Below are 13,904 nucleotides of genomic sequence, written 5' to 3' on the forward strand. Positions count from 1 at the left end.
CAACCAAATTCAGTCAAGGTGACCTAATAGTGTATGTCGAGTATCAAGGAGCCACTTGACCTTGGGTCGACCTCGCCTTGTTGACCAAACCACAAATTATCCCCGCCACGAATAGGACGGCGTTGAATGCAGCCATGAGATAGAACGGAGACCCCGAGTCCAGAGTATCAAAGAGATACCCACCAAGCTTGGTGAGCAAAAGGATACCAGCTCCACCGTAAAGTGAATACACGCCAGCAATCGACCCTTTGAGTTGAGAATATTGCTGTTGACCATTTTGTTCCCCAGATCCTACCAGCAAGGGCTGAACCTCATTGGGGTCTCTGTCCGCCTCGTCGACTGGCTGTTGGTCGCGTTCCTGCTCATAGTCCTGTCCGGGGACCTTTTCTCCAGCACTGATTCTCAGAATCCCATTACTCAAGACAGCCAAGCTGCAAACAATAGCCCCAATCTGGCTGATACCGATCAAAGCCATCAAGACGAACACTCCCGCGTTGCCGTCATCACCTTTGAATTGAGGACTGGGCATCAATGCAAATGCCAAGTAACCAACAATACCTGACAACGCGGAAGAGAGAAGGGGCAAATGATAACGCCGTGACTTCTCGGATAGGAAGCCAAATGCGGGAGCAGCCATCAATGCGACTAGCTGCGAAACTCCGGTCAAGATCGACGCCAATATATAGGCCTCTGAGCACGACTTCTTGATGTCGCCCATGTCAGATGCGGAGATCTCCTTGGAAGGACGGCTATTGCAAAGACCTGCCGCTCGGTAATAGTGATTGACAAAGAGGGGAATGAAGAGCGATATCCCCACTGACGAAGCCCGTGCGACGAAGCCGCCGACATAACCCAGGAGTATTTCTTGGTCTTGAAAGCCTAAAGCAACTGCAGTGCTCAGTTGTCTCCAGTAAGATAGTGGAGAGAGAGTATCGTTTTGGTATCCCTGCTGTCCAGCCTCGGGCGATTGATGTCGGAAAGCCGACAAAAATGATTTCCATCCCTTTTCCTCTTCTCCGGACAAGTTCTTCAAGCCAAAAAGACAACAAATGCTGATTGAAACGGCTACAGCGGCGACGGCGTAGTAGCTACTTCGTATGGCCTCAGGTGGAGACAGACCTGATTTCTGAAAGCGTTCTGGGAGAGGAAGAAAGAGGACCAGAGACACGAGGGCACCGCATCCAGCGCAGGTACCCACAAAACCTGCCAGTCGAGAAGATGGCGAGCCTGTGACGGCCCTCGATTCATTCGGTCGTCTTGTAACATCGAGGCTCGTTGGCTGGTCAGGTGTAAGTGTTGAATCAGAAGACAGCGATCTCTGGTACTCCTGCGTCCTGCTAGTACTACCAGTGACGACTGGTAGGACGGCAGTAACCATTGTCGAGACCGCAGAGCCTCCGACGCTAAACAGTAGCCTGCCTAGAAGTAGCTGTGGGTAAATGTTCTTTGCCTGGACAAACACAACCAACGCGAGAGCTACGATTGCATATCCAGCGACGCACACCTAGCACAATAAATATGTGAGATTACAATCTTAATATTAATGTGAATATGTACTTACATGGCGGACACCGATACGATCGGACAGAACACCCCATATCGGGCATGCTGCTAGTGCGAGCAGCTCATCGGCAAAGCCCAAGGTCCCAACCACATCGCCTTCGCCATTATGGAGTCCAATTAGGTCAGTTACCACAAATGAAATTGATGAATTGATGAACACCAGAAACGCGATGGAGAATGGGCAGACGGCGAGCAAGTAGGTCAATGTCTGGAGCCGGGACGCGGTGAACAAGATCCGTTGCGAAGCCATTACTGCATCCGGATCATATCCAATTCTGAATGACTTGAGTATTCTTGTGCTCGTGGATTAGAAATGTGTCTTGACGGCAGAGCTCAGCTCCGGAGTTATATCAAAGATTTCGAGTTATCGGCGCAGCTGATGCTTAACACACGTCGTCGGTCACATGACTGCCAGGATCGACAATCGCCTGAACGATGGCTGCTAGCATTAGGAGGTACGAAATACGAAATAAAGCTCTAGACTAGTATTATATCGACTGCTTTGTGGGAATAGTTAACATTGAATGCTCAAAGTAACGGAGCTGTCTACACAATTTCATCTTATCAGCGCTTGCCGCTATCGGTATTGATGTCATTGCCGCTTTATCAATCAGTGGTGGCTTCTGTCTCGTATACAATCGGAAGACCTGTACGGAATAGTTACTATTAGAAAGTAATCGTTCGTTGTCATGGTCGCCACATATCCTGTTTTCAATTGTCATGACTTGTCATGTCATGCAATACCTGCTCACCCAGAAGCAGCGAAACTCAGTATTTGTCAAGAGAGGCCTCCCCCTTGTCAATTCTGAGCAACGACGAACTAGTTCTTACTGAGCCTCCGAGCGTCACCAATGTAAGAAGGAGATTTAAGACAAAGCATTGTTGTGGACAGTGGAGCTTCTGCAGCCGCATGAGGACGGCGGCCGCACTTTGCCGTACGGCAGTCACTTGGGTTGCGGGAAAGACCTAAAGCGGCCGACGATCTGACCTATCTGGACCTCAAAAATCTGTGAAGAGGTCTTCCGGCGAGTGTACTTTGCTATAGAACAGGAATGCGGAGGCTTATTTTTGTTCAGCCGGCGGAGCGCTGACTTGGCTGAACAACAACGGACAAGCTCAGAGTAGTATGTCTACTGTACGATTGCAAGCCGTTGAACCCTCCCCGGGTGTCATCCGACTTTCACAGAACGATCTCTTTGGCTTCTGGAGCATTCACTCAGTCCATTCTTATTGTTGAAAATTCCTCGCGGGGAAGAACAATAGCCGAGCGTTTATCCGCTGACGTAAGATGGCCGAGTTTAGCTAGAGACATAGCTGTCCAGAACGACCATTCGAACACGCGATCCTGTCTTGGTTCAGTCCTTGTCTGCATTCTATTGATCCTTTCTGTCCAGCTTCATGAAGGTGCTCTGGACACAATCGCTGGCTCTTTAACCTTCCCTTTGTCAATGACATTGGGCTTTTTGCCCACGTCTTCCAGTCTCCGATCATGAGGTTAGCCGCGTATACTGGGGTAAGTTGATCCCCTCCCCCTGTATAATTCATTAGGGTCTCAATGGGATACTGACTTCGTCGCAGGCCTCTGTGGCTCTGGCGGCTGGTGTCTTTGTTAAGGCCTTGCATCAGCGGTCAAATTTCTACTCTGCCTGTGTCTATCTGTCACAGAGCAGCGCCAATCTCATGGTAGGTGTTCCCCAACTTTGCCGTTTTTCCACCACCGGGAATCTTATTCTGACCATGTCTTACTCAGATCTTGACGAACCTCTGCCTCTTGATCGTTGGTTTCCTCCTTTACTGGCTTCAGCGACTCCTCTACGGACCCTTGCGACCGATTGAAACCGAACAGCTCTACGAAAAGGCGTGGTTTGCCGTGACGGAGACATGTCTCGCCATGACAATATTCCGGGGAGAGCTGGGGGGCTGGTTCTTGGTGATGTTCATCTGTCTGCTCGTCGGAAAGGTTTGGGGATGGATTGGTGAAGGTCGCGTGGAGTATTTGGAGCAGCAACCACCGGCGAATCCCCGCGTATTCCATACCCGGCTGACGGCCTCTCTCGTCTTGTCGGTTCTCTTCAACTCGTTTATGCTGCGATACTGTGTCCATACCGTGCTCGAGCAGGCTCGTCCAGATATGATGGTCATGTTCGGTTTCGAGTTCGCCATCTTGAGTATTCTATCGTGTTCGACTGCGGCTAGGTACGGCATTTCGTTGGTGGAAATCTACGTCACGCAGCAACAGAAATTCGCGAGGATTGAGGAACGACGTGCAGAGCTTCGTGCTGCCAGAGAAGAAGCCACTCAGCAGGAAGCTCAAACAGGAGAAAACGTGACCAATTTGCCCGACGACAACGACATCGATGAGATGGAACTAGATATTCCGGGATGGGAAGAGAAAGGACGCTGGGTCTTCTACCTTGATTTGGTTACCGATTTCTTCAAGTTGATCGTGTACCTCACGTTTTTCGCCATACTCTTCACTTTCTACGGGTTGCCTATTCATATCCTCCGTGATGTGGTTCTCACGATTCGCTCCTTTGGTCGACGGATCATGGATTTCATTCGTTATCGCAACGCCACCCGGGATATGAACGAACGGTATCCAGATGCGACAACAGAGGAGGTCACAGGAGAAGATGTTTGCATCATTTGCCGCGAAGAGATGATACCATGGCAGCCAGACCAGCCGGGCAGACCTGGCGCGCGACGGGTTCCTGAACGGCTGCGTCCAAAGAAACTTCCATGCGGACATATCTTGCATTTTGCCTGTCTCCGGAGCTGGCTGGAACGGCAGCAAAATTGCCCAACCTGCCGACGCCCGGTTGTCGTGCCTCGCAACCGCGGTCAGGCTGGTGAGGATGCCCCCCAGCAAAACATTCCTGGGGGAAACCAAGGCAATGGAGCAGGCGGATTGCCCAGAGCCCGTATTTATCAGTTTGGGCCATTCCGGATCGGGTTTGGTGCTGGCCGGGGAGATGTCTTCCATAACCTCCAGCAACAAATACACCATGGCAATGCCGCAATGCAGCCGGCAGCAAATATCCCTCCTGGTGCAAGACAGGTTGGCTTTGGTTTTGGTTTTGGAAGACCTCCAGCTGGCGCAGTTCCCGCACCAGCTCCCGCGCAGGCCCCTACGCCAGTCGCCGCACAGACACCTACACCCATCACTCAGCCCTTGTTCTCCGCCACACCTAGGTTTCAGGACATGCAAAGCCAGTTGCAGCATATGGAGCAACAGATCATACATGAAATCGATCAGCTTCGCCTGTCAGCACACCAATTGCAGGTCGTACGATTGTTGCAAGCCGAATTGCAGCGGCTTCGAAATCAACAAGCGACTACGCCGGGCTTAAACCCCGCCTTTTCTCAAAATCCCCCTCCATTTACCTCACCGTCAACTTTGCCTTCAACTGTGACTTCACGTCATCAGTTCATTTCGAGTCCCCGGGCAACTCCAATGACTGCTGGAGACGCACGACTCCCTGATGGCCTTACCCTACCTCAGGGTTGGTCTTTAATTCCTCTTCATTCTGCTGCGCAGCCATCAGGCGAACAGAGAGAGCAGAGAAATACCGATGCGACCCCACACAGTGCACCAGAACCGGCCACAAATACTTCGCCAGAACCCTCTTCCTCAACGTTGCATGTCCCAGTTGTTTCTGAGCCTCCTTCGTCGAACCTGGAGAGTGAAGGCGGAAGGGACGAGGACACCGAAGCATCTAACAATGCTACTACCCAAAGCCTGCCCAACTGGTCGCCTGGGTTGACTGCGGAACCAGATAGCCATCCTGCCGAATCGCCAGCCAACGATAGGAACGGCGTGACTTCATACCAGCCGACTGAAAAGGTCCAAGGTCTGTCAACCGCAGCTGATGAGGGTGAGCAAGAAGCGAGCCCTTCGAATGTGGATGAAACGTCGTCTACATCGTCCAAAGGGAAAGGGCGAGCAGTGACGGTAGAGGATGCGGACGACGATGAGACATGATATTTTCAGTATCCTTCTCGATCTCTCTATTCTTTTTGGGGCATTCCCTCTTACAGACTGGGAAATAAGTGCTGGCGTTTTGTTAACTGTTTCTTTTCTTTCAAGCGATTCCGAATCATACCCGAGTTTCTGTGTTACTATTATACTACCATTTACTACCATGTCTCATAGTGCTGTTGAAAACCTTTGCCTCTATATTCATGATAATAGACGGTTCCCATGCTTCTGTCAGCATGGATTTTTTGTACAGAGCCATTCTCTCCCCTGTTCCCGTCATGAAAAGAACAGCGGTGTTCCTGGCATGCACGTGTCGAGATATATACCTGCACGTTCTCCATCCTGCATGCAACAGTAATTTAAGTTCAGACGAGTTATGTGCCCATGTCTCTCAACCCCAACTCAAATTCAAAGGCAAAGGGTTCCTGTCCACAGCTAGGCAAACAGAATCCAAAATTGGTCTTTGCAGAAGATCAGCAAATATTGGGACTTCACGTCCTGATCGTCTATAAATAGCAGCGTGTCTCGGACGATAACCATGTTAGCAGTCACAGCGACAAAGTAATGGTGACCTTTCTATACGGCGAAAAGAATAATAAGAAGGTACCTGTATGACTTTAGAGTGATATGCCCTGCTGTTCCAGATGCTACATCCCGTATGTCATCATGGCAGGAATACTACGTGGTACCGAACCGTGATCAGGAACAGTAAATAATACACCACATACAACCACAGACTATTTCCTGGGAATATATACGGGATGGTCTCTCAAAGGCCACCATGAGCCCAGCAGCGCCTTCGACAGCTATATAAACGAGACAATTGCTCCGGCATCGCCTCTGTGTGCGTTCGTCATCCTGGATCTTCTTTCCCACAAGGCTTACGACAGGGCCAGACACGGGGCTCCACTTGAGCGACCACGGACGGAGACGAGACGAAGACGGCGGCGATAACTGGGCGAAGGATCGGACAGACGACTTACAAAAAGCACGGAGAATGTGTGATGGGTTTTCTGTCTTTCTTTTCAGTGCATGATTGATTGTTTTGTGTATCTCTTATATTTGCTCTTTGCATCGTTAATCCCGGCGCTCTCTTGCTCCTCTTGCCTCCGCACCCGTCTCCCGAGAGCGTGGCTGGTTGCAGCAACTGCGACTCCACCGACAACGGTGGTGCGTGAATTGATAGGGGAATATATTGATTCTTACGATTCTATATCGACTTTTTATTATCATTATTTTTGAATGAGATAATGTAGGTTGCGTGATCTTTGCTTCTTTGCTTCTGATGGTGGTCTCCATAAGGCTGCGCAATCCGCATTCGCCTCCTCATCGCTATCATAAACCGCGCTATCCATTGCTGGCGCCCAGGGAAACAGGCGCACAGATGTCTCATGGGGCGATCTAGAGATCTCAAAGCTAATTATATATTCCTTCGACAGAGATCTTCTCCTTACTATCTTTCCTCTCCATACTCTATGTCGTATGCGAGCTATATTTAATCTATATCTTATCCGATGTTTCCTCTCCGACGAGCGGTCCCTCTTCTCGGCCTCGCCTTCTTCCTTTGCTTCCTGTACTCGATCCGCGGTCTTACGAAGTCATGGGATGAAGTGCCACAGGTTGTCGGGTTAGGGGATCTGGTCTCAGTGCCCTCTGCTGGTTCAGAGGGGACCGGGAATGCCTCTACTTCTACTACTACGACAGCGGACAAGGATGGTCCGGCGAAGAAACCATTTGCGCCTCGTCCGCAGTACGTGCCCGGTATTCCGAAGGCTCCGGGTTCGAAGTACACGAAGACGTTAGTTGTGCCGAGGACCAGCGAGGAAGATACAGATTGGATCGCGGAAGAGCTTCCGGAGTGGGAATCTGCTGTGTATGTCGTGGATGATCCGTCTGCACCGCTTCATCCGCCGAAGAATAAGGGACATGAGGTTATGGTGTACCTGAGTTACATCATCGAGCACTATGATAATTTGACGGATGTTGTGGCGTTTATGCATTCGCACCAGTTCGCATGGCATAACGAGGATCTGTTTGAGGGTAATGCGGCCGATATGCTCCGGCGTCTTAACCCCGCTCGCATCGCGAGAGAAGGGTACATGAACCTGCGCTGCGGATGGGGCCCCGGATGTCCGGACTGGATGCATCCCGGCGCACTGGAGGAGAATTCTGAGAAGCAGGAAGAAACTATGCTCGCGCGGTCTTGGGGCGAGATCTTCCCCGACGACCCTGTCCCGGATGTCCTGGCTCAACCCTGCTGTGCTCAATTTGCCGTTTCCCGGGAGCGGATTCTCTCCATCCCGAAAGCGCGCTTCGTCTACTACCGTGACTGGGTATTGCGGACCGAACTCAGCGACTATATCTCAGGACGAGTTTGGGAGTATCTCTGGCACGTGGTCTTCACCGGCGAAAATGTAGCCTGTCCCAAGGAACACGTTTGCTTCTGCGACGGCTACGGTATTTGCTTCGGTGGTGACGATGAGTACCAAGAGTACAGGAACCTTCAAGGTCAGAAGGGTGATCTCGAGCAGGAATTCAATCTCTGGGAAGGAGATGCGCGGGTTATCGAGGCTGAACGGTTTAGTGGCTCTTTGTCGGAGACGAGCCACTTGTCTATTCCCGATCCAGGGAAAGATGTTGAATTACTGGATAAGATTTCTGGCATTGAGCAGCTTCTCAGTGATACTTTGACGAACGCTACGAAGCGTGGCGAGGATCCGAAAATGAGGGCATTGGAACTTGGACGGCCGTGGAAGGAGGGCGACGGCTTTTGAGAACCGTCTTCTTTCCGATATCACATAGGCAAGCAAAGGTTTTGCCTTGCCGCTATCGCTTATCCGCAAACGATTTTCCTTATATTGATGTCATTTGTAATTGTGGAGTTCTGCCATTTATCTTGGGCTGGTTTATCGAATTTTGGTCTGTTTAGGTGGACGAATTGGCGTTTCTTCGAGTGTGTATATTGTCCGCCACCTGTTTGCATATTTTTGTTTGTTTTGGCAGGCTCCCAAGACTAGAGAAGAAGTCATGCATGATCCCCAGCTGGAATTGGGTTTATTCGTATTTGTTGGCAGTATATGAAGTATGAGTGTCCTCTCCCTTGTTTCTCTGTAGTATCTTTGTCCTGAATAGATACCCGGTTTTTCAGGCAGAAGAATCATGTGTTCGGACTTTCTTGCCCACCCGACCGTAGCAACCGGGAAAACATTGACCCGACACAGAGTTTGCACTGTCTGCTTCGTCTTCAAACCACGCAAACAGCGTCATACGTGCCCACTACTGGCTATCTACATATCGCTTTTCGAGTATCGTCGATCTATCGCGACTCGCGTCGAGCGCCTCTGAATATTGAGGCGTTCAACGTCCTCTTTTCTCAGTTTTTTCTCCAAAACCTTTCGCGCACCGCTGCCACTGCGTGGGCAAGTGGCGTCGAGCAATTATTCCCTTGCTGAGCGTTGCAACGACCGGTAATTCACGAGCGCAGCAGGACTGCTAGTCATTCACCCCAGTTCAGTTGCAGCTCTACCTTTACGCCTGTGAATGATAATCTGATCTTTCTCTTTGTTCAATTCTGTTTCTTAAGTGAGCTCCCCTCTTTATATGAGACCTGTTGTTCCTGTGCAATTGGAGCAAAAAATCTCACTTTTCCTCTTGCCAACGATTCAAACCCACTCTGTAGACCCCGAGCTTTTTTACCCTAATTTTCTCATTACAAATCCGCCTACGATCTAGCGCAGCCATTGACTGGCTAGCTTCGACATCCTGCCATGACCTCGACGCCTGGTTCCAATCACCAGCACCCTCCCTCGTCCTCCGCTGAGATCTCCACCACTCAGCCCGCACATTCCTCCAGCATCGATCCAAACTCCCATTTGTCTGCTGGCTATGCTCCGAACGAGAATCAGCTGGCGGGCTTGGTCGAAGCTGCTACCGCGGCCGCTGGTCAAGACGTCTCTGACTGGACCACTGCGGCGGCTGTCGCTGCTGCTGCTGGAAACCAGCACCATCTAGACGGCTATGGACCCGAGATTCATATTGACGAGGATAGCTTCGGGGATCCGAGCTTCGGAGCGAGCTTGACTGCTAATAGGCAGCTGAAGGGCTCTGGTGACCACGCCCCGCCGTCTGGACTGTCGAGAACTGTGTCGAAGAAGCGGAAGCGTAACGAAGATACTCTCGATCCCGCTCTGGCTGCTGCTAGTTCTGGCATGGGTCTTGGTGCTGGCCATTATCAGCAGCATAATCAGCAGCATAGTCCTCATCCGCAGCAGTACGAGGGCGATGGCTTGGACATTCGTCCTGTGCCTGCTCAGTCGTTGTCTGATGCTCGTGCTGTTGGTCTGCATTCTGCCGCTGCGCTCTTCCGTCAACCATCGAGTAACAAGAAACATACTCGTCCACCTATGGCGAAAATGTTCACATCGCTTGAGCTCTCGCCGGAGAACTTTTTACAGCTCCAGGCTGCCGCGAAGAACTATATGCTTGACGATGAGCATCCTGAGAGACGGGAATGCGTGGGCCAGCGTGGCAAGGGAGACTCTGAAATGGTCAAACTTCGACTCTGGAACTGCGTTCGTCACTTTCTAGAAGCGGAGGGTCACGGCGAGCGGTTTTTTGGAGAGCATGCTATCAATGAGGGAATTACTCACCGGGCTCACGTGTGGCCTCGTGATCAGCAGAAGATTATTGCGTTGATTATCCCCCTGCTGCGACGCATGGTGACGAACGAGCGTCAGCGCAAGTATGCCGTCGAAACGAGAAAGGGTGGCGGTCCCGACGAACGCAGAAGAAGAAAGACGGACGAGAGCCTCCCCAATGCCAACAGTGCTAGTCCCCCGAGGTACGACGAGCAGTTTCAGATGCATGCCCAGCATCACACCATCCCCGAAGAGTTTCCACCTGCTCCTCCCATGCCGAACCCTCAGCCTCAAATGGGGCAGTCTGATACGCAGCTCGGTTTGACCGACCTTCTTCTTGATGGATATCCAACGGACTGGGAAGCGGTCGCTAGGTCTTACGACATGTACAATCAGGATTACGAACTTGACAGCCTGTGGGGTCTCTCTGGTCTCCAGCAGCCCGACTGGCGCGGATTGGTTGCTGCGGTCGATAGCCACTATCAGGTTTTCCACCAGGGTGACTTCGACTGCCCCAAGCCTTGTGAAGATGAGAATATCCATCGTATTTTGGAAGCTGATGCCATGGCTGCTCTTCGCTGGCGTGTTGGTGGGAATCGCTATACTCCTGCCAAGAACGAATTGTATGTTTTTTTTTTTTTACCTTTTCTCCCTTGTCTTTTCGCAGAGTACAGACTAATTCTTCAACAGTGCCAGCGGTATCACTCGTGACATCTCGCGTATCATCCGTGACAACCTCGCTGCCAAACATGGTGTTCATGCGCCTGTTTATGGCCAGCAACCTGCTTCTCACTCGCCCTACTACCAGCAACATAGCCATGCCACCAATGCCACCAACTCCTCCAACTCGGCGTCTCACACTCCTATGTTGAACGTCAATGTTCTTCAAAACGGCAAGCGTGTCCTTCCTCGCTTCGACCTCTCCGCAGACCAATGCCCCGATTTGGGTACTTTGAAGCATGTCGTGACCCGTCGCTTCGGCGACCAGTTGCCCGCTCATCTCTCCGAGCCCAAGCACGATGGTGCTATGCACTCGTCCGTTGGATGGAAGGTCAAGGTGTTTGTTCCTGATGGGATTACCTCTGTACACTCGGATGGTGAATGGACTATTGCGCTTTTGTCTGCCGCCACCGTTGATTGGATGGACAGCAACCTGAAGGTGCTTATCGAGGCTGAATAAGGGTGCAGTGCGTGCTAAGACGACTAGATCATTTCCTTTCGATGATGATGAGATCTTGAATATTCTTGTCGATATTTTAGGTTTATCTTCTGGGTGTTATCGGTGTCGGTTTTTCTCTTCTTTTCCTCTCATATTTCTTCCTTTCGGCTCTTCTTCGCTTATCTTCTCTCTTGCGTTCTTGTCTTTACTTTCTCCTCTTGATTCGTCTCTTCTTTTCTTCTTCCTCTCCGTTCTTTCTTCTACATATCCTCTACTCTCTCCTCTTCCCTTGTCTGAGTCTACTTTTCTTTTCTCTTACATCCATACCCAATTCAGTCCAATTCGGCGTTGTGCTGAATGCTCTTTTCTCGAATTCTTACGAATATGGTGAACGCTATGCTACGGCTACGGCTATGAGAAGGTTTAATACCCCGTGATCTCACATCGTGAGGTCACTGAAGGTGGAAGTTTTTTGTTGTGATTAGAGGACGTCATAAAAATTGGTTTGCAAGGACTTAAAGTCTAGATGCATAATATGGGCAGGATAATAAATGGATAAAATGGATTTTTGCTACTTTCATTTGCTTTCTCTTCACCCTCCTTCTCATTCCTCCCCATGACCCTGTACCATGATCATCTATTGACCTTACCAAGATTATGAAGTGCCATACAAACAGGACGCATTAAAATATCTCATAGACCACGACTAATACTTCATACAGCCTCTTCCCCTGATCGAGCAGCAACATCCTGCGCCCAGATACAACACGCCGTGAGCCTCAAGCACTTTCATTCTGACATGTCGATCGTTGCAGATCTTCGTACACTTAGATGGCGCTTACGAAACTTAGAAGGGTAGTAGAACTAAGCACGGGACTGTAGGAAGGAATAGATCATTCGTGGACTATTTCCATAATCGCATGAAGCGAATTGGTTTGCTGTGCTATACGGGACAGAATTCATTCCCTTTATTGATCTTTGCCAATTCACGGAGGTCCATCGAGATCGCAAAGCTGCGTTTTGCGAGACTGAGGCCTCGGTTGCTGTAGAGTATGTTGCTTTTTTATTGCTCTCTCCGCATATTTAGGGGATGCCGCGACTCATTCAACAGCATATTATGGTATAGCTGTGAGCTTTCGGATCATCGCGAACCCGTTCTTAGACACTATGGAGGAACCGACAAAGCGACATTGGTATTGGCCCTTTGGTCAAATCAGGTATCATCAGGTGCGAAGTGGCAGCAACACAGACGACATTGAACTAGACAGGTTTCTGAGATTAACGTGCAAAGTGCCATATCCGATGCTGATGAACTTCGTAGGTTACGTGAGCAAGCCTTCAAAGAGTCATCCGTGACAACGAAACTAGTCTCCTGCCTACCCCGGAGTCTCCAAAATCGAATCAAGCAAAACCAAGAAAACCAAAAAGAGTAGATCATAGGTGTCGTTCTTTGTGTTTGTGGTGCCTCTATCATCTTCTTTCTGAATGTCGTCCTCACAATCATTGCTGCCGCCATATCCTATTCAAAGCCTCAAGGACAAGAATCCATTTCCACCATTCTCTACCAAGTAAAATGCTCTATTTCAAAAAACTGGACCCGTGGCCTGCATTGTCTGATAAACTTACTCAGCACACTCATGTTGGCAGCAAGCAACTATCGCATGCAATACCTGAGTTCCCTGTCTCGGGATGAAGTCGATATTGTGCGTGCTCAAGGCAAATGGCTTGACGTTGGCGTATCCAGTTTGAAGAACCTCACATCCATTGGTATGAAGCAGCGCATACTTTGGCCTATACTACTTGTTACTTCTTTGCCAACTCATCTAATGTTTGGATCCACGCTTCCTCTTATCCTAATAGCGACTTGGTTCTAACAATGTAAAACAGATACAACTCTGCTGTGTTCTCTTCACTAGCAACAAATAAGTATGCATCATTCTCATGTCAAGTGACCTCGATTACGATAGAGATTCGCGTCATACGAATTGCTTTGAGCAGCGCATTAATATGAACGTATCAGAATTTCACTCTAGGTTCCGCAATTTTCAGAACCTTGCCAAACGGAAATGCATTGATACCTACGCAAGGATTTGTCACGAATGGAAGGACTTTGATCCTTGTCAGCAAGGATCTCACAGCTAATGATTCGCTGCTATAGGCGGAAACAGGACAACATCCAACGGAATATACCATGTCCGGCCTGATTCTTATGGTTGGATGTGCGATGAATCGACATGTACACCAAAGGATCCACAAGAGCTCGTCAGCAGAACATTTAAGGAAGCAGCTCCTTTGGCTGCACCAGCGTTATTGGCAACATTTTCCCTGAACGAGGAAAATGAACGCGCCTATCCGCCTACATCTAAGGCAGTATATGCATCTTACAACTGTTATAAGTCTTTCGAGCATCATCACTCTTCGGCTGAAGAACCTCCCATTCCATTTAGCTACTTTTTAAGTGAAAAGTCGATGAGAGTTGCCAGCTTTACTTCAGTTTTCCCATTTGTCTCATTGTCATATTCTGCAACATTGTCAAGGTGATATGCATGTGCTTGACGATTCACAG

General features: G+C 49.7%; 4 protein-coding genes across 4 annotated transcripts; 3 read left to right on the forward strand and 1 right to left on the reverse strand.

The window, feature by feature from the left end:
- Positions 1 to 43: 43 nt before the first annotated feature.
- On the reverse strand, positions 44 to 1,813 carry ACHE_60627A (putative MFS transporter; the record flags this gene model as incomplete). The annotated part of the gene is made up of 2 exons (XM_043281822.1): positions 44 to 1,504; positions 1,562 to 1,813. The coding sequence occupies 2 exons, from the start codon at positions 1,811 to 1,813 to the stop codon at positions 44 to 46; spliced, it is 1,713 nt and encodes a 570-aa protein (XP_043139263.1).
- Positions 1,814 to 3,052: 1,239 nt separating this feature from the next.
- On the forward strand, positions 3,053 to 5,545 carry hrdA (E3 ubiquitin-protein ligase HRD1; the record flags this gene model as incomplete). Its single annotated transcript, XM_043281823.1, has 3 exons — positions 3,053 to 3,076; positions 3,142 to 3,246; positions 3,314 to 5,545. 3 exons carry the CDS (start codon positions 3,053 to 3,055, stop codon positions 5,543 to 5,545), a joined length of 2,361 nt encoding a protein of 786 aa, XP_043139264.1.
- A 1,511-nt stretch (positions 5,546 to 7,056) lies between these two features.
- On the forward strand, positions 7,057 to 8,316 carry ACHE_60629S (DUF3431 domain-containing protein; the record flags this gene model as incomplete). The annotated part of the gene is made up of 1 exon (XM_043281824.1): positions 7,057 to 8,316. One exon carries the CDS (start codon positions 7,057 to 7,059, stop codon positions 8,314 to 8,316), a length of 1,260 nt encoding a protein of 419 aa, XP_043139265.1.
- A 993-nt stretch (positions 8,317 to 9,309) lies between these two features.
- On the forward strand, positions 9,310 to 11,359 carry ACHE_60630S (uncharacterized protein; the record flags this gene model as incomplete). The annotated part of the gene is made up of 2 exons (XM_043281825.1): positions 9,310 to 10,802; positions 10,870 to 11,359. 2 exons carry the CDS (start codon positions 9,310 to 9,312, stop codon positions 11,357 to 11,359), a joined length of 1,983 nt encoding a protein of 660 aa, XP_043139266.1.
- Positions 11,360 to 13,904: the final 2,545 nt, after the last annotated feature.

Source organism: Aspergillus chevalieri, chromosome 6, assembly GCF_016861735.1.
Source record: "Aspergillus chevalieri M1 DNA, chromosome 6, nearly complete sequence".
Taxonomy (NCBI): Eukaryota; Fungi; Ascomycota; class Eurotiomycetes; order Eurotiales; family Aspergillaceae; genus Aspergillus; species Aspergillus chevalieri.